This window comes from Rhagoletis pomonella, unplaced genomic scaffold (genome assembly GCF_013731165.1).
Source record: "Rhagoletis pomonella isolate Grant_MI unplaced genomic scaffold, Rhpom_1.0 Rhpom_scaffold_00003, whole genome shotgun sequence".
NCBI lineage: Eukaryota > Metazoa > Arthropoda > Insecta > Diptera > Tephritidae > Rhagoletis > Rhagoletis pomonella.
Window position 1 is genome coordinate 64,283,024 of NW_023458557.1, and position 27,012 is coordinate 64,310,035.

The 27,012-nt window shown below is 36.6% G+C and overlaps 1 protein-coding gene across 3 annotated transcripts; it reads right to left on the reverse strand.

Moving 5' to 3' along the window:
• Nucleotides 1-1,138: 1,138 nt before the first annotated feature.
• On the reverse strand, nucleotides 1,139-8,089 carry LOC118735351 (defective chorion-1 protein, FC125 isoform). 3 transcript variants are annotated; one of them, XM_036465057.1, is made up of 6 exons: nucleotides 7,691-8,082; nucleotides 7,432-7,620; nucleotides 4,730-7,367; nucleotides 4,305-4,663; nucleotides 3,719-3,918; nucleotides 1,139-1,739 (listed from the first exon to the last, which is right to left on the reverse strand). In XM_036465057.1, the coding sequence occupies exons 1-6, from the start codon at nucleotides 7,697-7,699 to the stop codon at nucleotides 1,211-1,213; spliced, it is 3,924 nt and encodes a 1,307-aa protein (XP_036320950.1). In that variant the 5' UTR covers nucleotides 7,700-8,082; the 3' UTR covers nucleotides 1,139-1,210. The 3 variants fall into 3 exon arrangements, with proteins under 3 accessions (XP_036320950.1, XP_036320949.1, XP_036320951.1); XM_036465056.1 differs by lacking the exon at nucleotides 1,139-1,739 and having other exon boundaries at nucleotides 1,897-3,918; nucleotides 7,691-8,089; XM_036465058.1 differs by lacking the exon at nucleotides 1,139-1,739 and having other exon boundaries at nucleotides 3,828-3,932; nucleotides 7,691-8,085.
• Nucleotides 8,090-27,012: the final 18,923 nt, after the last annotated feature.

Below are 27,012 nucleotides of genomic sequence, written 5' to 3' on the forward strand. Positions count from 1 at the left end.
AATTTTCGGTTATTGACAATAATAAAAAGCATTTTTTTGATTCTTTCTAATTTGATACTTTGATGCTTAAATAAAAAAGTTGTGATACATTTGATCAATTTTTTGTTTCTTTTGCGATACCTGTTTTCATGACGTCGTGGCTACACTGTTCACAAATATACATTTATACTAACACAAGCAAACATTTTTTTGATAGGCTGTCTCCCTTTGATTGCGGAATAAAAACACATTGTGAAGATACGTTACTATCAATATAGAAGTATTACATATATGCCTAAATTTATACGTGTACCTTGTGTGCAGATGACAGCTTCTACAGACATCTAAGGTGTCTGGAATTATGTTCCAGTTTCCATAGTTTTACAGTCGGTCTCATTAGCAATTTAAATTAAAAACGAGTTTATTTTCTGCCGATTTCGATATAAAATTTAATAATTTAAAATCACTTTTCACTTAAATTGCTTTCGTGAAATTGCCTGTTAGTATTAGCAAATTTAAACAAGTTCATTTGTCAATGTTATTAAGGCTTATTAACATTCGATTTCAATATTGTTCTTGAGCTCAGTTCATCAAGTGAAGTCACATCTGGATACATAATAAATTTGAGTGTTTCCGATAACTCCTTGAATTCAGAAAACCTCGATGAAAATTTGTCAATGAGAGATTTATTAAAGAAAACACTTCAGTGACTCTTGATCTGTCAGGTTTTTCATCTGAATTCAAATCTGTTTTTAAATTTTTTAAGCTTTAGATCTTGCTTAGATCTTCAATTTAAACCAAAATAAATAGTGTCGATTAGGTAGTAAATACTACTACTAGTAATTTAGAAATTGAGTCCTTAATTAATACCGTGCCCGAATTATTTTGTTGCGTGCCATCAGAGGCACGCGTGCCTTAGGTTCGCCAGCCCTGCTCATGTCGATCGAATGGGCAGAAACGGCCCAGCTCTGAAAGTATTCAACGCGGGTCGTGATGCTGGTAACAGCGGAAGAGGAAAGGCCACGTGGATTGGCCTCAGTTGGTACAGAAGAGAAACGACTGGGTTTGACCTCGGCCAAATCGCTTAGGCGGTTACAGCGCCAATAAAGAAGAAGAAGAAAAGGAATTAGAACATACATATCTACACAAAATCCTAGTAATTTTATATTTATTGCTTGTATATTACACACTTTACGCCGGCCACTGTCAACAATCTTATAGTTTTTATTAGTTATTCGCCATCATCAAATAAGAAATAATCAATACCATCTTCATTATTAGGAGCGGACTCATCAGTTTGAATGTAGCCCAAATCTGACGGTAACACCTCGGCAGCACCCAACTCCATTGCGGGATACACAACTTCTTTCGGTATCACAGGCGGCTTAACGGAAACCCGTGTCAAATTAAGAGCGAGTTGCTGATCACGTAAGCTTTTATAGAGCTGAGGAAAGTTTCTTTCGAACTGCACACGTATCTTCAGGAAATGATCCAGAATACCAGGCGTGAGTATATTGTTTGTGTAGAAGGGCGTATTTCTTTTTAAGCGTTTATTGTTAAGATCCAACTCATAACTGCCGCCTCCCTCATAGAGAGGATAATGCAAGTCATATGATTTATGCTTCCAAGGGTCGCTTTCGTATACAGGCACAGTCTGTATTCCCATAAAAGGTTCTAAAATAGTCGGACTGAAACTAAAGATGGATCCCACTTCATCAGGACTCATGGCATAAGATGGAGTTTGTAGATTTTTATTGGAGCTAAGTTTCGAGTTTTTCAATGATTTTATGAGATGAAGAAATATGATAATCGTTGGAGATATTGATCGTATGGACATGAAATGATAAGAATGAATAAAAAAATTTTGCAAATGAATAAAATTTGTAAGATGAGAATATTTTTAAGTATTAATCAAACTTGGAATACAAAAAGTCAGTTTTAAAATATATGTATATACATTTATCAGAACAACTTAAAGGTAAATGCTTTAATTAAAACCTCACGTTCTACCGCCCGCTGTTTTATTAAGATCAAATTTGCAATATTTATAGTCCTGTCCTTTGCACATGCATATGAGTGTTTGTATTTATAACTATATGTATGTTGTATATGCAAGTGACTAAGTTTAGCTTAACTATTTACTTTAATTGGCTTAACGGTTTCCAGCATATTTTTGTCTGGCTGTGTCACAATTCCAGTTTCAGTTTTCTGCCTGCGTCTGGATCGCCCTCTTTTGGTTCGGGCCCTGCTGGTGGTAGTCAAATGCTCTGGACCCTCAGTTGAAGTCGCAACAATAGGCATAACCATTACTGAGAACTGTGTAGGTTTAGTATTCACACTCTCTGTCTTGGGACTCAAGTCGTAAAGCAGGCTTAGTAACTCTACAACCTTAGCCTTATTTGCGTCGACAGTACTACCAGTATGTGGTTCCTGGGACATTGCGCAAAATTTTACTGGCGTAGTTCCTGGTGAAGTACCAGTACGACTGGAAACTTTGATGCTCTTAAATTTACCACGCATTGCATAAGGACTGGATATTCCTTCTTCTGAGGAATCTTTCAAATGGCGCAACTCATCATTCACCACATGAGCATGCTCTTTGGTCAAGTAATTCAGTTCGGGAACCTTTTTTTCAAACGCCTTACCTTTGATTTTACTGGACATATTATTTTGTGTGTTTTTCTTGTCGTCATCATCCAATAAAGAGTTTACATGTGTATAGCGCTTCAATGACTGCTGGTCGTTAGCTTTCTTTGAAATTTTATTATCTACCTGCTGCTTCCCTTCATTGCTTTCCAAAGCTAACGTCAATTTTCCACTATTTAAATACTGCCAGTGATGGGACTTGGTCAAATATTTGGAGTCATATCCTTTGGCTTCCATTTCACGCAACCATTTATTGAATTTCTCGTCATCGCTTTTGGATTCATCCTCAAAACTATTTGCTGCCCTTGAATGTTTTGCCGCATAATCATGGTTACTCTTCTGAACACCCTCTTCTGAATGCTCTTCTTTGATATTTGCCTTGATACTAGATATAATCCGATCTCTACACTTATCACAACACATTTGCATTTGATGCGAAATAAGTTCCAAAACTGTTTTCAGCTCGCTCTCGGGTAAAGTGAAAATGATATTTTGCGGCGCGTCAATTGATTTCTTGGAGCTTACAGATGTTTCATGTGAATTCTTAATGGCTGCCAAGATTTCCGTCTTATCCAACGACTTGGTATGATCTTTTAGCGTTAGTATTTTGATAGCCTGTTCGCGAATATTCAGATTGGGGCTGGACGGCTCCCCGATTACTTTATAGTGTTTATGTTGGCCGTTGTGGGCGGGTACATAGAGGTGTGATTGTGACACAACATGGCCTGTAGCGAGGTCATGATTTAAAACTTGAACTTGGGCGTCTTTGAAATATGCATCATTGTTCTGAGTTTCAACCGATGGCGCTGCGTGTTCATCGGTACTTATTTCCATCGGTTCTTGATTTGCCTGCTCCAAAGCATGTCGAATGGATGCCTCATTGTATCGCATGAGAGCCTCCGCGGGATCTTCATCTGGTTTTAATGTTATCTCCTTCAAAGAATCCTTATATGTTTTGCGAAGCTCTTTTAGGGAATTGGCGTCGATGGGTTGTAAAGAACCAAAGTTAGCGTTTCGTTTATGTCGTACATAATCACCCCCGGAAGTTTTATCTTTGTCTGAAACACTGTTAAGTCTTAACTTACAATCTAACCTTGACATTTTTGAAGAATGCGTAGTTGGATATGAAGCAGTTAATGTTGAATTTTGTTCATCCTCTTTCGAGAAAGTAGCCATCTGTGTTGATATCGGTTTAGACATGTTGTTGTCAGTGGCTGATTTCGTTGACTGGAATATTAGTGTTGGCACATTATCGGTAATAACGGGGTTGGGGTATGTTTCGGGCATCATTTTCTGAAATGCGTCGCCTGTTAATGATATGAAATTTGCATAGAAACCAAAAACAAAGTCTTAATGAGCATGAATGAAGGAATTAGTAACGAAATGTTAAATGTTAACTATAAATACCTACATTAAGAAATAATCATGCACCTTACTCTACTGGCATGTATTAATATCAATATATGTACAAGGGCGATTTTCAAACACATCCCAAGTGTACTCACTACAACGCTTTTATTACGAGTAGTTAAGTACAGGGTTTACTTATTAAATTTGTATCTCTATACCAATTAAAAACAGATAATAAATGATTTAAAACCAAAAGCAAACAACAAAGAAAATGGTGAATAATTAATGCTACGACGCTAATTTAAGCGGTCTTTACTTAATTCCCTTACCATTTGTGAGTGTTCTTTAAGCATTGCTTGGATTTCATCGTCTCCAATAGCCATCCTATACGATCCACCGGTGGGCGCAACATAGCCACTACTACCATAACTTCCTGCTGCACTTCCACTGCTATAACTTGATGCACCTCCTCCGTAGCCCGACGCAGGTCCATAAATTGCACCTGCACCTCCGCTATAGCTAGGCTGGTAGCTTGAGCCACTATATCCATAGCCGGGTGCGCGACCGCCAGCATTGTAATAGTAGTTAATAACTGTCGGCCTTAAGATACCGTGAGTTTTTACTTTGCCCTTAACACCTCGTTTCCAGTCAATTCCCAAAAGATCAAATTCGTCTAAGATTGAAGCCCCTGATGGTCCAAATGCATCAATGGAAAAAATAGTAAAATTATAGTGAAATATGGCGTATAGATTACCTTTGAGACGCGCCTTTCCCTCATTATCGGGCATTTGTGGCGAGGCGAGAGTATCCGGGTTCTGCATTTGCCGCTGCATCTCCGGTGGCATCTGCTGTAATATCATCATATCAACTTGAGGTTGCTGCGTTTTCAACTGTGGTTGTTGCATTGTCATCGGCTGTTGTTGCATAGCAACCTGCGGCTGCTGCATTGTTATATGAGGCTGCTGAATTGTCATCGGGCGTTGTTGCATAGGGGTTCGCTCTTGTTGAATATCCATTGTAGGCGGTTGAGTTACCATCTGGTGTTGTTCCACATCCATTGGAGTTTGTTGTATAGAAACCGGTGGTTGCTGCATTGTCATCCGCTGTTGTTGAATATCTATTGCAGGTTGTTGAGTTGCCATGGGCTGTTCTTGCATAGCCATTGGAGGTTGTTGCATGGAAACCTGTGGCTGCTGGATTGTCATCGGCTGTTGTTGCACTACCATAGAGGGCTGCTGCATTGCAAATTTCCCTGCCCATATTCGCTCCTCCTCAGGAGTAGCCGCTGTTATCTGCTGTTGCCGCGTAATAGGACTTGTCAAGCCCTGCGTCTGCGTGTCAATCCATTGTCTTTGAATGGGCATTTGAGGATTTTCCTGCATCCAACTTCGGGTGCCAGTTGTTTGGTCCCATTGCCGTTCAACTGGCATGCGCTGTGACATTTGTTCCATTGTCTGCTGTTGCTTGGGATCTTCAATGTTAAGTTTTTGAGGGGATATCAGTTGTTCCATTTTCTGTTCATCTATCCATTGACGGTCCATTGCTTGGTTCATTTTATCTTGCAATTGTCTGGCTGTGTGTATCATTGTAGGATTTTGTTTCAAGTTTTGTGTTTGAGGCATCTGCATTCGATCGTCTGCCCACTGCATATCAATGGGTTTCATGGTGGTCATATGGCTTGGAGTCTTTGGGTCTGTTGCCCATTGATGTTCCGTTGTTTTTTCATTGACGCCAAAAGCTCGACTGGATTCCGCGTCAGTTTCCGTTGTTGGCTTCTTAATATCGGGCGATTCAAGCATTGGTATCCCATTAGCATTTGCCATACGATATGCGTAGGCCATCAGGCGAACAATTTCTTCTCTTGACATTGGCCTTGGTGTCATCGTAGGTGTTGGAGTCATAGTCTGGCGCTTAAAATTCGCACCAGTAGGCGTGAAAGCTTCCTGGTATCTACTTTTTCCAGTTCCTTTTCGATTTGCGATTGCCACCTTTTGCAGTAGCCTTTTGACGTATTCGTCGTTCAAAGCTTTCTCAATATCAGCTCGTGTTATCTTATGTACCGGAAGCTTACTCAGAATGCTCGTGTGATGATTTTCTTTGAATACTTTATCCGTAGCTCCACTTGAAGCCGAGCGCATTTCTTTAGCCTGACGTTCGATATTCTGAAGAAGTTTGAGCTCACTTATAACCTGACGCTGAAAAGCTTGTAGCCTAGTTTCTAGTTTCAATTCATCACAATTTTTTTGTTTAGGCTCTGTCTGGTGTTTCACCTCAATGTCAGGGTCCGTTTCGCGTGAGTCAATTGGAATACGGAACCACAATATAGGTAATTTCTTGTGGACAAGAGCTTTCTTCAAACCGGCCATCATTTTCAGGTCATCCATATTCTCAGCCGCTCGCATGTTTTGTTCGCTTGGATTGTGAACTGCTGGAATGGCCTCCGGCTTTACACGTACCTCAGAAACCTGAGAAGCTGCTGGTTCGGCGTCGGAGCTAGACATAGGTGGATCTAGCGATTGCATCGGGCGCAAATTAAATAAGCCCCCGCTCTGACTAAGCATTTGCGAACCAGAATCTATCACTGATTGAATATTAGGAAACTGAAATCCACTGGTAGTGGCGTCTGCGTTAGCTTGTTGCAAAGCTTGTCCAAGCATTTGCGAACCTGCATCAATAGCCGATTGAATATTTGGAACCGGGAACCCAGAACTCGAATCAGCATTGAGTGGTTGAAAGGCTTGACCTAAAATTTGGGATCCGGCGTCTATAGCTGATTGGAAAATTGGAAATTGAAAGACAGACGTAGACGATGGTGGCATATCGGCAGCCGGAGCAACGCTCTCGCCTTCTGTCTGCCCTATTGCTGCAAGTACTGCAGGTTCACCGGAAGCTTGACCTAGACCCGACAGCGGAGAATAGGCTATTGGAATTTGTTGCAATGTCTGCGACAGAAGTTGGCCCACTGACTGTGATATGTCTTGCGGTACAATCTGTTGCAACATTTGTCCTGGATTCTGCTGCTGCATTTGTTCAAACAGCATTTGGCCGAAATCAGCCTGGCGTATTTGATCCAGAAGCTGACTGAGCATGTCATTTTGGCGAATTGTACGTGCTGCTTCCTGATTAGCAGCTCTCATAGCAGCATGAGGATTCCGATCTTCAGCCAACACTAAAACCACCTTTGATGCAGATGGCAACTCATCATTCTGTGAAGCACCGATTTGTTGGGATGAGCCCAACAGTGACGGTTGGCCTAAAAGCGATGGCGCAGGAAACAGATTGCCCAAAAGTAGCAGAGAATTCAGCGCAGGAAACATTAATCCGAACATGTTCAATGGCCCTGGTAAAATACCCTGTCCTAGGAGCGGTGTAAATAATGACTGGCCCACAATCTGAAAATCAAATAAAGCCTTCAATTATAATAACTTCACCTTTGGAAAGCATGGCAATTCATACCTGTCCAGCTCCACGATCATCTTCAGTTTTTTCTGAAGAAAGATCTATAGATGGCGTTAGATCAATTGTGTCTTCATCTATATTTTGACTTGGATCATTTGCCAATGAAGGACCTTCAATACCTTGACTAGACACCAGTGATGTTACAGATAAGGCCAGCAAAAATTGCAATAAAGCACAGGTTTTAAACTGTAACGGGAACAGCACAACATTTTATCATAAACCTCAAAGCCGTTACACTTTAATTTATTTTCCATACCCAAATCATCTCACTTATGCATTTACGAACTCCTTAAGCTCGCTTGAAACTTTCACAAAGAGGGGCCCTTTCGTTTATAACTTCAAAAAATCCAATAAAAAAGGATATTAAAAAGCTTGCGGCACTTTTGTTTTAGATTGGACACAGCGAGTCGTTCGCCAACACGTTCAACTTCAGACTAACTGTAATTTTTTGTCCCACATGCACAAATAGATTTTTTGTCATCAAAATATTGCAGACGTCGACTTTTTATTCTTCCATTGTAATTGTTATCATTTCAGCAGCGGCAGCAAAAAGTGGGAAATCGTTTTACCCAATTTCATCCAAAAGGCCAACCAGCTGAAATTGCACAGTAGTAAAAACAAAAACGAAGGTTCCGAAATCGTTGACTAAAGAATAACAAGCGAATGGCCCAGAATTGCACGCACTGTGTATTCAACAGAATGCAGTATATGCATTGGCCAAAATATAGCATTTATGTGCAAAAGTACGTTTAGGTATTGTGTTTGTCGTGCTTTAATTAAAAACATACATATTTATAAAAAAAAATACATACATACATACATAGGTATGTACATATGAATGTATATGTATGTAGTATTTTACGTTCGATCGGTGACATGTAGACTTACAAACATATGTATATACATACATATGTACCCACCATGCAAAACATGAGAAATAGGCAACAATCGTCAATGGCAACAAATTGGCGACTCACCGATTTATTGCTGTGGTGACAAATCGGCAACATCACTTCATTCATGTCAATTTTGAATAAAAAAGTTCTCAAAAATTCCGAAACATATGAATATGGCGTCAATAGTATTGGCCAAAAGCATCTAAATTATGCCCAAGGACAAGATTGAAAAAATAGGAAGCCTCACAGCGAGAAAATGAATTAATTCCGATTGTAAGTTGCAATTTGGTATAAAAAAAAATAAATGAAGTATTAAAAAGAATAAAATTATTCCAAATATCGCCTGAAGCGATAAGGACTTATTCAGGTAATAAGAAAACGACTCGCCCAGGCGAGTTGCCTTCGGCGGACGTTTTAAAGCGACCGGTAATAGGAAATCGATTCGATGGCAATATTACCGGCAATAAATTTGTTTCCGAGGGCGACACATTTTCTTATTGCTGGCAACACAAATTGTTTGGTGGGTATGTACACAAAAAAGTAATACATAAATCCATACATATGTATGTATGCAGGTATGTAGTATGTAAGTAGATATTCGTAAATGTCCAGTCGAAAGTGCGCATATCCATACAAATCATAATAGGGCCGGAATAGAACATGACTATTGTAAAAAGTGCAATAAATAACATCTAAATGCAATCGAATTTTTGTGCCTGAATGGAGCAAAACAGAGCTTGCATAGCCAATAATTTGCATGCCTAAGCGAGTCCCATATTTTTTACACGAAAAATCTCATCGGATTTAGTAAAAAAAGTCAATCCACATTTGAAACGACAATAAAATATATAAAGGGGTAACAATCATGATTCAATAATACAAGGTTGTGTAATTTGTGACAGCTAATATTTGACACTCCTTTATCTAGATTTGTATTTTGGAAGTAGGAGAAAGGGGAAGAATGTGATCATCTTTTGCGAAAACGGTAGTAGAATGGTACTACAAAAAGTATACAATCAGAAGTAAAATGTGTATTATTAATTCTATGCGAATTTGCAATATATTCGGTGTTTCAATGGAAATACTAAACAATACATAAAAATATTTTTGATTTAAGTTATTCGTCATTTCCTGGAACAAATCTAGAATACCGACAGTTCAGCTATGCAAAAACGAAAAATGCAGATCAATAGAACTTTTTATGCTCATTTCAACCATTTCTTTCATTTGGCGCAAGTAAAAAATAAAGACGTTCGAGAAGGTTAAAGTTCAGTTTTTAGATATTTTAAATATTAATACCTTATTAAACAACTAATGACGTCACCATAAAGATAACACTGTGAGACAAATGGTAAGGGTCAGTGATCGGGAAGGGTTCAAACTACCGGGTCACGTCTAGGAATCGAGATATATATATAACTATCATATAGGGGAAATTGTCAGCTTTGGTGGTATTTTTTTGACATAACTCGAGAACCACTAGTCCGATTTTGCGCAAACAAATTTAAAAAAATTAAAAATTACAATTCTTTTAATCTGTTCATATAACGTTTTTCTATATAATCAACATTGATTCGCCATTTCTCCCTCGCTATGTTTGAGTTCCGGTCGCTTAAAGAAGAATTTTGCATGTGAAAGCAACAACAAAGTTAGCTAGCACTGATAGACGATAGCGAGTTTGGTTGTACCTCGTTGTGTTCGTTCGTTTCGCCACTCGCTAACTGTTGGCGAATCGATGGCGGCTGTACTTATACTCAGTGTTGCCGCCGCTCAAAGAACTTTCAAACCAAGATTAGACGAAAAAGTTACCAAATGTAAGGAAAAATAACCATTTTTTTATTAGATTAACAATTCAGGTCATCAAGAATTCTTTTATATAGTACGTTTACAAACCAAAGAAAATCAATTTTTATTTTCTGTCGAGGACATGGACCTCAGCGAGGCTTAAATTTAAATTTGTTTTTATAATTTTTGAAATACTGTAATGGACGAAGCGCGGCAGGTCTGGCACCTCCCTATTATTGTAACCCTTATACTACTAAACTCAAACTATTGTGTATCTTGAATACTTTGAATAAGTTGCCTAGTAGGTATGCAATAGGCCGCCACTCATATTTTTGACCTGCTACCAGCCAGACTGCCGCTTCGCAAGATATTCCCCTTTTTGAAATACCTCGAATTTGTAAATTGAAGAACGTGATTAAATCAAACGTGTATAAATTTAAAAGAAGTTGTTGCTTTCTTTTTTTTTTTGTATTCCAACTCACTCCAGTAATCACGGAAACGTGATCATTTTCATTTTTGAAAAGAAAATCCTTTTAAGGCTGTAATATGTAAATACATATATTAGAAAATCACTCTTCCCGTATTAGATGTATATGTATGAATGTTAATATCTTCGTATGAATGTTAATATCTTCGTAATTGGCGAAGTAGTCGAGGCGGTAGATAAGGCCGAAGAAGCCTGCCACCAGGCGCGGATAATAGTGTTGCTAATCACACTGGACGTCAAGAACGCCTTCAACTCGGCAAGATGGGACATGCTGGAGGCCTTAGAACGGTCATTCAAGGTTCCAACATACTTGCTGGATATGATCCGGGACTATCTCAGAGACTGATGGCTTTTGTACGACACAACACAAGGTCAGAGAAAGAGACGTATAACCGGCGGAGCGGCACAGGGGTCTGTACTTGGCCCGGACCTCTGGAACGCCACGTATGACAGTCTGTTGCGCACGGAAATGCCGGAGAGCGCCTCTCTTGTCGCCTTCGCGGACGGCGTGGCCGCCGTCATAACAGCAAGAAACGTCCAGCTAGCACAGCTCAAGCTGAACCAGATCATGCGCAACGTCAGTGGATGGATGAGCGATCACGGTCTGCAATTGGCTACAGCCAAAACAGAGATCGTGCTCCTCACCAGGAAACGGATCCCAACAATTATAAATATGATGGTCGGACCTCAACTCGTGACAACTTCTAGGTCTACAAAATACCTAGGGGTGAAGCTTGACAGCATACTCACATTCTGGGAACACATTCATGGAGTATATGAAAAAGCTGCGCAGAGCACGGTGGCTCTAAGCCGGCTGATGGCGAACGTGGGCAGCCCGAAGCCATGCTGCAGGAAGCTTCTGATGACAGCAGTCCAGTCGGTGCTCCTGTACGGGGCAGAAATATGGGCTGACGCATTGAAAGTCAAAAAATACCCGATTCAAATGTCTTCGGTCCAGCGCAGAGGGGAACTACGCATTGCTTCTGCATACCGTACAGTGTCCGCGGACGTGGTTCTAGTTATTTCTGGCGTCATGCCAATTTATTGGCAGAAGAACGCCCTATTTCAGAATTCGTTTCAAAAACGCCCTATCTCAGCTGCCGATTCAAAAACGCCCTATATCAGCACATTTTCAATATATTTTGAAGTGAGATAGGGCAATTTTTAATCGAATTCTGAAATAGGGCCTTCGTTAATCAAATTCTGAGATAGATTGTTTTTCAATGAAATTCTGAAATAGGGCATTCTTGAAAAGTTTTTTGAGATAGGGCGTTTTCGAAGTGGCTGCCGAGATAGGTCGATCTTCCACTCAGCAGTCGAAATGTACTTAGTTTTTATTTTTTAAAGGGACTGTATTTTTGCGTTAAAAACGTCTGCAATTATAAACATTTCGTGTGTGTATTTTAAACATCTCATGTTCAAACATCCAGTCTTGAACATCTTATGCGTATACTTACACAGATTTTGTTTGAAAATAAACACTTTTCAGAAGCAGTTTTACATACACTATTTAGAGTGTATAAAAAAATTTCGGAACGAACACTGAAGCAGCACTGACGGTAAAAAACGGCATTGTGCCGGACGGTCTGAACTACTCTATATGGGACTGGGGCAACGATATTATATTTTTCACTGACACTGATAGGTACGGCACTGATATGTGTAGATAGACTTTTATTGTAAAAACCACCTACATATATAATTGATTTGAGGTCGATAAATAAACGCAGATCTAGTTCCGATTGCAGGCATCGTTTCTATTTGAGCCGCTGCTACTATTCTCTGATTACGGGCCGCTTGTCTTGACAAATTTCTTTTAGCTTTAGGCATTTTTAAACACTTCGCACTATTCTGTTATTTCAAAGATTTTTTCTTTTATTTAGTAACGAAATTCCACTTTGTATAAGCCAAAAACCTCAGCCTTTAACGCACTTGCTAATTTATTAACTTCGCGAAAACAATGTGCCGAATTCCCATGGTGTCCAACAAATAGACATACATATGTACGATTGTGCATGCCACTTCAGCGTTGGAAAAATGGAATTCGGCTAGACAGAGGCAGGACTCCCATAAAAAAACAGGGCTAAATTACTTTACCATATCAATTCTAATTTCAACATATATGTTATATAACTATTAGGGCGGGTCAATTAGTATGGATCGATTTTTTTCGACATTGTTCCCAGCATATTCCGGTTCTTCATAAAATTCTAAGAAAAAAATTCTTCCAGACCATAGCTCTAAGGTCAATTTCGAGCCTGCGCATTTTTAAAAGAAGATATATTATATATAAAAATGAATTGCTGTCCGTTAACCTCGCTAAGACTCGAAAACGGCTTGACCGATTTGAATATTGTAATTTTTTTGGTTTATTTTATAATATCCAGATGGTTAAAACCAGAAATAATAGAGAGTTGCCACCTGTTAAAAAATTTCAGTATAAGTAAATTAATGACATATATTAGATATTGCAATATGGGTGTAAAAAGAAAGAGGTTATGAAGGCTTACAGGAGAAAATATTTTTGAGGGGGGCTGCCACCTGTTTCAAAATTTAATTTAATTAAATTGGTAAAATAAATTAAATATTGCAATATGGGTATCAAATTAAAAAGGTTTAAGAAGGCTTACTACTGAAAATATTTTTGAGTCGAGTTGCCACCAATTTCGAAAATTTAATTCAATTAAGTTAATATGATAATGTATGTATTATAATATAGGTGTCAAACGAAAAGTATTTGAAAAATTATTGATGAAGAAATATTTTCTAAAGGCCTGCCACCTACCTGAGCGGTAAAAACTAAAAGCCATACTCACAAATATTATTCAAAGCTTTTGAGGCTCGCATCAATGTGGAATACTGTAACTCCGTCAAGTCAGTGTTTATTGATGGAAAACAAAGTACTATCATGTTTGGCAATGATATCGCCCCATCGAACAATGCACTTAGCCTCGATATAAAAAGATAACAAAAGCCGAAGTATTAGCCGAAGCAGTTCATACAAACGTTCCACAATTGAACTAACCTAAAAATATGGCCTACGACTCTTTTATAGAAGCTGTGGACACTGGAGTAAATTTTAAACAAAAAACAAAACCGACTTCAATTCTCATATACAAATTTAAGAGTACCGTTATTTTCTTCATGGCCCAATTATCGGATCTACACTCAATTAGTAGGAGACTACCTCTGAGGAACCACCTTTCCTTTCAAAAAGAATTATAGAAAACGGATAACGTAGTCCAAAGTTACGCGGTAACATACATAAAAAAAATATTCCGATGAATTAATAAAATATGCAGATTAATATTTAATAAAGTGTTACGGATATATTTTTTTCAATACAAACCTGTGCTTGGGAGTTTATTGATACGAAAATTTTTTATTTAAAGAACCGCAAGATTTCACTACAAAGCAAATTGCATATTTTTTACTATTGTAACGGGAGAAGTTACTGTATGTACTTTTTATATTAACAGTGTCGAGAAAAAGTTTTGGCACAGTAAATTTTCGCTTTACACATATACAAAGTTTTTAATTTATTTCCGATAATTTTTTATAAAAACATAGTTTATACTACACCAAAACACATAAAAATCAAATGTGTAAACTTTGTGAAAAATTTAGGAAAATTCAATAAATCTGCATACTCGGATTTTCAAGCAACTTCAAACTTCACATTGATGTATTTATATTTTTTTTTTTTTGGTTTTAGATCCTTTTGGCTTTCAACACAAGGTATCTTTTTTCTACTTTCTATTGTCATAGCCATAACTCCCCCTCTACGTTTATCAATCAATCAATTTTATATTTTTTCGGCATTTTTCCTAATTACTATAAAACTTTTATAACACCAAATGTTTATCAAGCTTAGGATTTTGTGTTATCCGGGCAGGCTTATTAATTTAACCAGAGAATATGTTTTCTTTATTAAGTTTACCCAGTTACCCATTTTAAACAGCTACCTGTACTGTATCAGCGGTTGAAACTTGTTACGTTTTTATTTAAAATTTTCGGTAAGGAATAAGCGAGTGGATGAAAATATATAACCGTAAGAACGGCCCATATATATGTATATGAAAGAATACACACATGCGACGACTCTAGCCATTGTGTGTCACATCTTTAAATTATAGTTATTTTTTTCTTATTGTATTAAAAAAATAACGTTCGTAACACTTTAGAAAATATTAATCCGTATATTAACTTATATATTAAAGACTAGAAGATGACCCGGTGAACTTCATATCATCTATAATTTATTTGAATTTCACTTCAATCAATCAATTATAACAAATCTTCAAAATGCAATATAATGAGATCACTAATACTGCCTACTGTTATAGCTGTTAAAAGATTCCACACCTATGAGATGTGCCATGCCCCTTTTTACAAACTCATTTACATACATATATCTTTCCATAAGCACCTACCATAGGTATCTGTGCATTTCAAATTTCGTGTTCATGTGACTATAATTCCGAAGTTAGAGCTGATTAAAAATTTTCACTACGGGTGGTATCCCCCAACCCCCTACCCCTCCCCTTGGCCAGTTTCAATTTGTTTACCCTATTATAAGTGCAGGAGTCATGGAAATACTTTGGAAAAATTTTATTCGATTCTGTCCATCCGTTTAGGCTGCAACCTGGCACATACATACATACATACTTCCACCTATATATAGTAGATTTGCTTTGAAGGTTCTTTAAATAAAAAATAGATATCAGAAATGAATTTTTTATATCACAAAACTGCGGAACACAACTCTTTATTACACAAAAAAACATTCCTAACACTTTAGTAAATATTAATCTGATTATGGACTTCGTATTAATTAAAGATATTTTCTTTTAAATTGCGCAGGCTCGAAATTGATTTTAGAGCTATGGTCTAAAGGGCTTTTTTTCTTAGAATTTTATGTAGAATCCGAATCTGCTAGGAACGATGTCGAAAAACAAATTGACCCGCCCTAATAACTATATATATATATATATATATATATATATATATAACTATAGTTATGTACATACATATGTATGCATGTATTAAGGCAAAAAGCCTGATTGTGGCAACTTAATTCAATTTAACGGAACGTAGAACTTAGATAATCAAAATGAAACAGATTTCGACGTGGCATTAAGTTAGGTTAAGTTTCGGCTGTTCAATTATAAGCAGGCATGGGCAGAGAACGAGCACACGCTCAAAGAGCATAACCATCGCGTGTACGTATACAAGCAAGAGCGTAACGAGGAGAACGCGGCAGCATGCAAATTGAATTAGGCACACTAACGCATTCTCACTTTTAGCGAACGCTTGTTTGTGGTAGTGCCCACCTCTGATTATAAGCTCAGTATATCCAGTAAAAAAACTGTGGTGAAGTCCTTTATGGGGATAAAGTTTCCAGAGGTGAAATTTTAGGTAGCACACAATTTCTTACACGCATGGTTGCTTTTCAGCACTCATGAAAGAAACTTAAGAAATATTTGAAAAAAAAGTTCATATAGTACATTAATTTTGGAAAGAAATACCATATAATGTATGTACTCTGGTTAATAATATCAAAAAATGTATTAGAACCACCGGTTAATGTTATATTTGATACAAATTAATATTGCTGCCCCGAACGCTCTGCGCCTTGCCACTGAATACTAGTTTACTTAAAATTACATCCCTGGTCCTTGTTCTTTCTGTATCGCATCGTGGTGAATTCACATTTCTCAGAAATTTGACAACAAAACAAAACAAAGCGAGTATTTTATTTGCTAATTTTTGCGATTTCTATTGTTTAATGTAAATTTATGTCTTTTTAGGATATGTCGAGCCAACAAAGAAGGCGCAGTTGGAAAATTGAGTAATTAGTAATGAAGTAGCAGGCATATTTTGAAAATTATGCCGATAAGCAGGATGGAATTTGGGAAAGTAAGTGCATGGTTGCAGAATATCTATGTATAAAAAGTATTTAATTAAATTGTTTATAGAAATGTTATAAATCGAGTGGCTCATTTACGATGTGCTCCAAAGATTTGGCGAACTTTTTTTCGCCTTTTCAACGTGCTAAGTAACAAGTTAAGAGGACTGCCATCACGGCCGGTAAGAAACCGCAAGCAAAGGGCAGACAACCTTCCAGGAAGCTGCCTCCTGTCCCCGAGTCGAAGCTGCAGTTCAGCAAGAGCAGGTCAGCAAATTGCTACCCTAATCAAACGTAAACTAAAGCGCTCTGCTGTGATTGCACTCCGTAAACGTGAAAACTTGGTGCATGCTGAGAAATATCAAACAAGAAAACTCCGTGATGGACGCCGTGAGATGGAGGAGCGCTGTGTGGCAAAGAAATGCGGCCAATTCGACGGGCCTGAAAAATCCAAATTGGCTTTTGTGATCCGCATCCGCGGTATCAACAAAGTTGCACAAAAAGAGCGTAGTTTTACAGTTCTGTCTTCGCCACATTAAAACCGTGTGTTCAACAAATTGAGCAAGGCAACCATTAATATGCTACGTATGCCGAACCCTATATGGGGTTATCCAAATCTTAAATCAGTTCGTGAATTGATGTACAAACGTGGAATGGTCGAGCGTGTCCCAATCTCTGCTTTGTGATCGAACGCAAATTTCGCGAAGCGCACGAAATTCAATGCGTTATTCAATTCACTTCAAGAAAACCCCCAACTTCCTGTTGCTATTCAAGCTCAACACATCAACCCGAGGCTGGCGCAAGAAGCTAATCACTACGTTGAGGTTGGTGATTTCGGTAGCCGTGAGGATAAGATCAACAAATTGCTGCACAAGATGGCTTAAAGAAATTGTTGTTTTGTATTTAAGGCGACAATATAATTTGGCACATCTTCAAAAGACGCCCAAGCAAAAAAAAAAAGAAAATTAAAAAATTCCTGAAGTTGCCTTTTCACGGGTCGATTTCTGTCGACTGGAAAATTTACTTAAGATATCGACTAGCCAAAACGCTTACATAAAGGCAGCTTAAATAACGTTCAAATTAATCATCCCCTTTGAGATGGGAAATACCAAAAACCATTTCATAATTTCGAAAATTATTCCATTTATATTTGTTCTTGCATTTTCCACACTACTTGTGAGGTATGCTTTTACGCGCGGAACCGATTTTTTTTTTAATGTGCTCGGTTGCCCTATTTTCACCTTTACAACTCAACTTAAACAGAATTAAAACTAAAGCATGCAATATATAAAGAAAATTAAAAGTTGTCTTACATCTAGTAAACTTAAAAAATTGCACATTAATTTCATTTTTCATTATAAAATAAAATTAAATATTACAATTCCGTTGAAGTGTATACATATGTACATATTTACAAAATGTGGTCTGTTTGCACCCACAGTAAGTTCCCATGAAGCCTAGCCTAAATTCAGAACTGAAAAAAAACGAGCAAATGGGGTCGGAAACTACTAGCCCTAAAAGCATAATGTGGAAAATGTTTTAAGAGCTGCGAAATTGTATTGCAATAATAAAAATAACAGTGCATAAATTGGAAAAATGGCTTTTGTTTTGCTTTATAATTTTTGATAATATTGGTTCAGATGGAATTTTTTTATTTTTCAGCTCGATAATGATGCACCCAGGGATGCATTTACTGTGTATGAAAATATTTCATGAAGCGTTCCAAAATTAGCTCCGAGCAACTAAAAGTTGGTTAAGCTTAAATGAAATAGTTTTTTATTAAATATTTATTCCTGGTATTTAGTAAAAACCATTCATCTCAATACTAATATATGAAATGAAAGTAAATAAAAATCTACGATTACATTTCATGAATATTTTGTCATAGGGCCATTATTAAATACGGACATAACTTTGTCGGGCGTTGGTACTGACGTATATAGAATTAATGAGTTAGAGAGAGATAAATATACAAGCTCAAGCGCTAATTTAGGTATACTTGTATACCTGTTACTCGTCTGGCATATACTCCAACTGCGAAAATAATGACAATTATAATCTATTTAGATGCATATTTTAGGTAAATATTATATCGTCGCCTGGATAAAAGATTGTCACAAGTTACTTTCGGTAACTCACAATTGAAGTTTGGAATGCAATTTCTCAGGAACTAGACTACAGATTTTCTCCAAAGTGTCGGAGAATGCTATGTACTAGTTCATGAAATTCTTAAATTGTTTTATTTTTTTAGTTTAGTGTCAACCATTTATGAGTTTAATAAATTTTTGTCGAATACGATATTTGTAAAAAAATTTGCAGTCAGTTTCAATGATATACTCCAAAATGTGATAACAATTTTTATAAATTAACGATACTTTTTACTAATCAGCCTAATCATGAGTTTCGCCCGAACCAAATTTCGCCAACAGTTTTTTCATCCACCTGTAGTGAATACACGCAAACGAAAAGTAAAAAGTGACCCGGTTCTAGAAAATGAAACTCATGATAAAGCTGAATATGTCGGAAACTAAAGACGAACAGATAACTCTATTTGAAAGATTTTGATTAGTTTAGTACGACAGCAATACTAACGCAATTTGTACCAAATAGCCGAAAACATTTTAGTCAATTACTCGGAAACTAAAGAAGATATCCAAAAACCGCAAATTGTCAAAATGACGCTTCCGGCAATTTTCCATCCAAGCGACGATATTTGAATGTTACTCGCATATTTTCGAGCCTGTATGTAAATTTTCGGGAGAAAGGTGAAAAAGTATATTCATCTGCTGAAAAGATATTTTCGCAGATTCACAATTTATTTAAAATAAATCTATCAGCCCTATCTCCAATTCCATGTGAATAAATCTCTCCAGTGCTTAAATAATTTTCACCACAATAAATAGCTGCACAACACCCTAATTGCCGAAAAAGCGTTGCTTGCAACCCTAGTCCTTTATGGGGACCAAACTTGGTGAAAAAAATAACTAAGTTTGTTTACTGGATATACTGAGATTATAAGCAACACCCATTTAACAGAATTTTTAAGTTGCCACAATCAGACCATAACTCAATTGATTGAATGTTGATCTGCTTGTTGCATTTTCATTAGGGATGTTGCGAATGTGCAATTTTAGACATCCGCGGATGCGAATGCGGATGCGAATATTTAACATCTAACATCCGCGGATGCGGATGCGAATGCGGATGTCAAGTATTTTTAAGAAACAAACTACACCAGATACATATGTCAGGTTTTTCTAAGCTTTTTAAACAGAATTCTTCATTCTCATTCCTTTCGCTATTTCAGAATTTGGGGAGTCTGTAACTTTATCAGCGTTTATTATTTTAGTTTTGTAATTCATTTTTAGTACTTTCTTCTGCGGCTGGTTTGAAAATTTTGTGCATATAGCGAGCTATGGAAATAGGTGGATATGGAAAATAAATTATTATGTATAAAGAAAATTCTGTTTTAAAAGTCGTGGCTACCAGCCGAAGCGGATCAGAATATTTTTATATTTTTTTAAGCACCCCGTTTTTTATAAGCATTTGAATCTCTGATAGTTACGTAATTAAAGGTCAGACCTATAGCTTTTTAATTATTTGAGCATCGATTCTCTTTATAGCCAGACGTTGATCTTTTCTGCTGGAAATCCCTATTGAACGAGCTTATTCTTTGACCAACCAATGCAGGTATTTAAAGCACAGAAAACAAAAAATAGTATTAAAAGGGCTATGTTCTCTTTGACATACGTCAAAGGTCAAGTAGAAGTGGGAACTTGTATGACTGCCCATTGATAACTGAGTTATATCGCTTAATAAATAATAGGGCAATTCATCTAAACGTGTAAATGCCTCGTAACCATTCCAAACTCGTAAACTTACTTTATTGTGTATGGAAAATCGCTTTATTTAAGAGGTTTACGCAGGTACGAGGCATTTACGCGTTTCCATGAGTACCCATAATATATTTAAAGACATTTTTATCAAAGCTGATAAATATGATATTTGACCAATTTTGTTACACAAATACTCCCACGACCACAGGCAAAAATATTGGCTACAATTTGTCATTTTGTTTGCTCCTCATTGATTCTTGCGAATGCGAAAGCTAATGCGAATGTCAAAATTAATGCGGAAGCTCCGCGATTGCGAATCGAATGCGAATATTCGCAACAACCCTGATTTGCATGAAGCGAAACACACATTTCTTTGTTGTTATTTATTCTGTATGCTACTACAGCGATGTAAAATTAGGTTTGTGCTGCGCAGCGCCAACTGCTTTTTTAATGAACTTCTTATTTATGAAATAAAGGAAAAGCTGAAGATCAATGTATGTATGTATTAAAGTCCTGCGCAATTCCATTTAAAGGGCCTAACAAGACATCCGATCGCCGCGCAAATACTTTCCCTCCTTTACTCTCATCGTTCGGGTCAAGTGTGAGTAAGCATAAACCAGTTTCTGCAAGCGTACGTAAACTACCGATCAATAACAAGACGCGTAGAGTATTTACTTTGCCTTCCGCAACTACTGCGAGTAAAAGGTATTTGACAGTAGAGTACTATACTGGTAGTACTTGAGTATTTTCGAAGAAAACATACATTTGTGGCAAGAATGATAGAAGAATTTTCTGCATCGCGCATTTGTAATATCTGAATAAAACTAAGGACAGGAATGTAGTCGAGCGATGAAGAGCACAATATAACCAGTAAACAACCTTCGGTGAATTTGGTGACTGCCTTCCTCGGGGATGAATATGCTAGGGATGAAATTATTGGTACACACGCCTTCCAAGCACGCAGGGTTGCTTTTAATAAAAAATAATAATTAACTCCAAATAGTTTCAAAAAGTATAGTGTAAAAAGAAATTTATTGAATAATTCAACATAAAATGGTATACATAAATGACGCATTTTCTAAACGATTTAAATTAAACGCATTTGAGAATTGATAGAAAAGTACTACGGATTGTAAATTTTTGTTAACTATGAGGTGAATGAAAATTTTCAACCCGGCCTGATGGTTTGATTTTATTACTAAGGCGTCTAATAAATTCATGGCTTTTAGTTCTAGAAGAATAAATGTCAGTAAAGACAAGTCTGTTTTGTATAATTTCAGATTTTAATTGCTCAACTTCTTTTGAACCAGAGCAACTGTCAAAAATTTCCTGCAGTAAAAAGTTACGAATTGGCACAGCAGAAATGTAAATTTTTCTCGCCATAATAAAAAGTTTTTTCAACATGTAACTTTTCTACTAATTGACATGAAATTACTATCCCAACGCTCGGAGCGCTGCCACTGAGGGCCTTTGCCAACTGATTAAAAAGAGAAAATTTGGAAAGACCAAACAAAAATGTTGAGATTTCTCGTTGTGAATACGAATTCCATAGTTTTACCTAGCTCGTGGGACTACACAAAATTTTGACAGCTTGTAAATATGTATACACATAAAGTTGTTGGCGGTAATAAGGAGTCAAAATTAAAATGGAGAAAAGAACACAAAAAGCGTAGGTTAGTTGTCAGTTATAAAATAAATCCAATTTATTTGCGAATATTTGTTTATTCTTTTTATTGAACCACTCGGAAAAGCTTGTGTTAATTATATTGATAAGAGAACCTGGCAGCTCGCACGTTGTCTAAATTCTCAAGTAACGTAAAGTCCACAAAAGAATAAGTACGCCATGTATAAATTTTAACAATACACAAAAATAGAGCTTTCGCACGAGTGTTTGTTTGGTTTTTCAACACCATTTATAATTTTCTTTTAATAAAATCACGATTTGACAAATACTTAAATTTATTTATCTAATAAAAATAAAGCACACAACCCTGAAATCTAAGAAAAAGTCTGAAAAAGGCCATTAAATAGCAGCACACAACCCCGTGCCTTCCTCAGGGGTGAATATAACTACAACAACAACGACTACTACAACAACAACCCAAAAAGGTTGGTTACTGTCTATACTGTGATGAAGAGAGCGACGAGCAAAACGTACTTTCAACAAAAATGCTGATATACATACCTAAGTACATAAGTATGTATGTGCATAGATACGTATATGCATAGATACATAGATATGTGCATAGATACATATATATGTAAGTGTCCGCATATATTTTTTCTCGTCACTTGTTCTGTCGCTTCACTGCAGCAAAACCAAGTTGTGGGGAAAACCCTGACGATATGCGTACAATTGAAACCATGGGTTTGAAGATAGCGCAAATTGATGTGAAAGTTTAAATTTCATATTAAATATATTTATGTATGCATGTACATATGTACATATGTAAAAATGTAGTTTCGATTTAAAAAAATCGGATAAAGTTTTTCTTTCGCCATTCATACACCTCTAATTTTAGTATTTATTAAAAAAACTCAATGAAATTCAAAAACTCTATCTTGAATTTGGTTTTACTCAATACCAATTTGAGCTGTCGCAGTGTTATCAAAAAAAAAAAAACGTTATCAATAAGTAGGTTCAGAAGGCGCAGCAGTTGAGCGCAACCGTTGCTAAACAAAAATCAGTGATCGTTATGCGTCTTTTGAACGACTTCATAATTAGCTGTCAAATTCAACTCTCAAAGGTACACACCAACATGTTGTCTCAAATGATCCGAAAAATATTACGATCATCTAACGCGCAACTATTCAGTTGATCAGAAGTACGCAACAACGCGTTCAGAAGGTGCAATCGCGCCAGTTACTGAGCTGTTTCGCCTTCTGAACGTGCCAAATGAAAATTCGTTTCTCTTGAAATCAAGTTATATGGCTGCGTATATATGTACATATGTATGTACTTATTCCGAAATTTTTTTTTATTTGTAAAGGCTCTCAAGAAAAACTAAAAATTCATATAAAATTACGCACAATAAATGGAAAATAAATTTTCTTTTATAAAAAATTTCTTAAATCAGTATGCAGCTCTTAAGAAAAAAATGCTCGTACATCTCGTCGCTACCATGTCCAACTATCGAATGTGAAAATCGGTACTTTTCAAAATTTCGATTTGCCACTAATAATTTTATTTCGTATAGCAGCATTGCTGAAGTTATTGTTTTTGACAACTTATTTGTTGGTTAATGACTGCAAATAGTTTTATAGAAAATTAGAGACGAGAAATAATACTTTCATAAAAATTTAAGTATATACATAGATTTAAAAAGCTGCTTGAATACAAAAGTTGTATGAAAATGTCAAATTAAACAATTGTCTAAATCTACGTTATTTTTTATAAATAAGGCCGTAAACATTTCCTTACATCGTCAATTTCAATATTCTATTTTTACTCTTTTAATTTCACTGACCAGCGCTGCAAACGATATCAACTAGTAGGCTAACAACCAGAATTGAAATTTAATACGCAAGTACTTACCGTACTACAAGTATACAGAGAGTAGATTTGCTACTCCCTTTTGGCAGCAGCAAATATCTCTCGTACGCGATGAGAGAAAGTAGAGTACGTACTTTGGTGGAGTAATATCAAGTACGTCAAGTATTTACTCTCTCAACGCCAAGTAGTGTATGTATGCGGAAAAAGAGTAACAATGTGTTGGGAGTAGAGTACAATGCAAGGAGTACTTATTGAACGAAATGCGGCAAATACACTTGCGCTGGACTCTAGTATGTATGTATGCCACACCAAGAAGCCTACAGTGAGCATGTACCGATATCGCAGCAAGCAGCATTTTGAAAAAAAGAAAAAAAAAAAAAAAAAGAGTTGCCAAACGAATACACGATGTATAGTCAGCGTTGCCAGGTTGACGTTTTTTGTATCTTGTTGAAGTTCGGACGTTTTTTGTGCAAAAATGACGTTTTTTAACTTCCCAATAACTTTTCTCTGTTACTAAATCTTGTAAGTAGAACTGTTTTCGAATTACTTTCTTAATAAGTCTTAACAAGCTTTGTTTTTGCAGCAGCTTCTTCAAAAGATATTTATCCTTTGGCACAAATAACTTAAATACGATGCAAACCAAGCGTACTCGAATTTTTTTGGATTCTTGGACTAAGGATGCCGCGTTCAAAGGCTGGTTTTGTAAACACTTGTGGTTACGATTCTTATTGCAATGTTTGCAATTGCAAGCCATATCAGGAAGAGCTGATCTATTGCATGCTCGCAAAAAGCTGTAGCAACATAAAAAGCCAGAAAAAAGTTGGCGACTTTTTTAAGACTTCATTGAAAATGTAAGGCCGAAATATTGCTATCTCCCTTCTTACGCAGAACGTAGTTTAGCATTTTCGACAACCGACCACCTAACCAAATGTCTATAAGAGAAACAAAAATATTAAAAATCAACGCGATTCTTTAGCAACTTAAAACTTGCGCATAATTACCCTGGAAAATAATGGGCTATCAAACAGACTAGTCAAAAAAATTCTTAAAAATCCGAATAAAAAGTTGAGAATCTAGTTGAAACTTTGCAGATTTTTTATAATTTTTGCAAAAAGTTTGAAATGTTGATTTATATTTTGTTGTTATATAATGAGCTAGGCTTTCATGGAAAAATAATAAACATTAAATAAACAAAAGAACAATACGATCTCAAACCAGTTTACAATGAATCTTAAATGTGCTCTGTCTAAATGACATTTTAATATACCTTACATATATGCTTAGGTACCTTTGTATACAATAAAAGTTCAATAAGAACAATATTGTGTGCATACATTTGAAAAAGACGTTTTTGGGTAGGAAATGACGTTTTTTCAGACCAAGAGGGACGTTTTCTCATGCCGAAGACCCTGTATATAGTGTTTGTTTGTTTGAACGCAGCGCTGCTTGTACATACATGCATGAATTTTGCTTTGGGCGCAGCGCTGCTTGTACGTAGGTTTCGCTTAGAGCTGTCAAACTATCGATAGTCAAGTCCATCGATGTTTTACGATAGTCTTAAGGGTGACTATCGATAGTATCTACCCTTATCGAGAAATAATGCCATGAACCAACTAAACAGATCACCCAGCACGGCAACCATGTATTTGTAATTGCATTTGAGAAAAAAAATAATAGTTGATAACGTCATTTTTTAGTCGGTTGTTTCATTCACACACATGGTTCCATTCCGTTTCATTCACATGGCGGCGAAAAAATTACGTCACTGCAAAAAAAAATACTTTTTTCTCGCACTCTGTCCTGGATGATCTTTATTCGTACGTTCATGAAATAATGCTGCCAAGTTTTGTTCTCTTTGAACCAATACGTGCAAATGTCAAAAGCGCTAGGAAACAGAATACGCTATTAATGAAACGATAGTGGCGATAGTACCAGAACTATCGATAGTTATTTCATGTGACCAGACTAACGATACTATCGATAGTATCGTCGATAGTTTGACAGCCCTAGTTTCGCTCTGTGCTAGCTGAGTATAAAAAAGAGAAGAGAATAGAGAGAAATATGTATGTGATTTGTCTCTGCTCTCTAAACACAAACGCGAGAAAGGCAAACGGTCTAGCAATGTGTGGTATTGTTGATCAACTTAATACTTTAATTAAACATACTTATTATTAAAATATCATTTTAAAAATACCACTGTTTCCTACTGTGGTAGAAATATGTCATTCTAAAACTTGAATCATAGAAATCCATGATACAGAAAATAAAGGTCGCGCCATTCGCGGGCCGCTAACCCTCTCTTCGTCGATTTGACAGCATCCACCCAATCGCTGACGTCATAATATACTATTGTTTACATTCACTGTTGCCAACTTGATGCTTTTCCACCAAATTTAATGGGTATTCTAAACGCGAAAATTTTTGAGTTTTGTGCGTTTTCGGTGCTTTTGTATTTAGTTTGAAGACTTCAAATTACAAAAATTTAAACAAAATCATGACACAGTGACAATCATAAGCGACAACGAAATATGTGCAGCACCTTCAATCATGCGAGAAGAAATCGACCGCTGTTCAAGAAACATTGATTTTTATTAATTTGAATCGCCATCCTTACAATAAAATTATGTATTCATATAAAGTCCATAAATACACCAATAAAAATTTGGTGCTTTTTCAAATTCAAAACTTGGCAATACTGCCTTTTGTTCGATGCTTCTTCTTTTTCTTGTGGAGCTCGTCTTGCTCTCCCATTCTGGTATATTTTGACGTCACGGCCAGTTGCTCTCAGCTCGATTGGCGCAATCTTGTATTCTATCATTCTTGATAGAAATCGACCCAGTACATCGGCTGTTTTGCTCTCACGCTCTTTTGGGTTTGAATTTAATATATAGTATAGATGTATAGTACATACATATCGCACCCTAAACAAAAAACCGGCACAACTCAAAATTTGTCAAAATTAATTTTTTTCCATAAAACAGTTCACAGACCGTATACCCAACGTCCGCGAAAATTTCTTCTTCATCACTATCTTCTTGAACTGGCAAAATACTACTAAAACTTTTTAGTTTTGCCTGCGTCGATTGCGCAGCATCAACAGTCTCCTGAACATTTAGGATTTGTTTAGTTGTGACGGTTTTTGATTTAGTGTGCGATATGTATACTAACAGGTT

Coding starts and splice junctions, on each gene's coding strand:
- LOC118735351 (XM_036465056.1), bottom strand. Junction 4,664..4,729: donor GGGAAAGGCGCGTCTCAAAG/GTAATCTATACG, acceptor TTGGACCATCAG/GGGCTTCAATCTTAGACGAA. Junction 3,919..4,304: donor TTAAAGAACACTCACAAATG/GTAAGGGAATTA, acceptor GACGCATTTCAG/AAAATGATGCCCGAAACATA.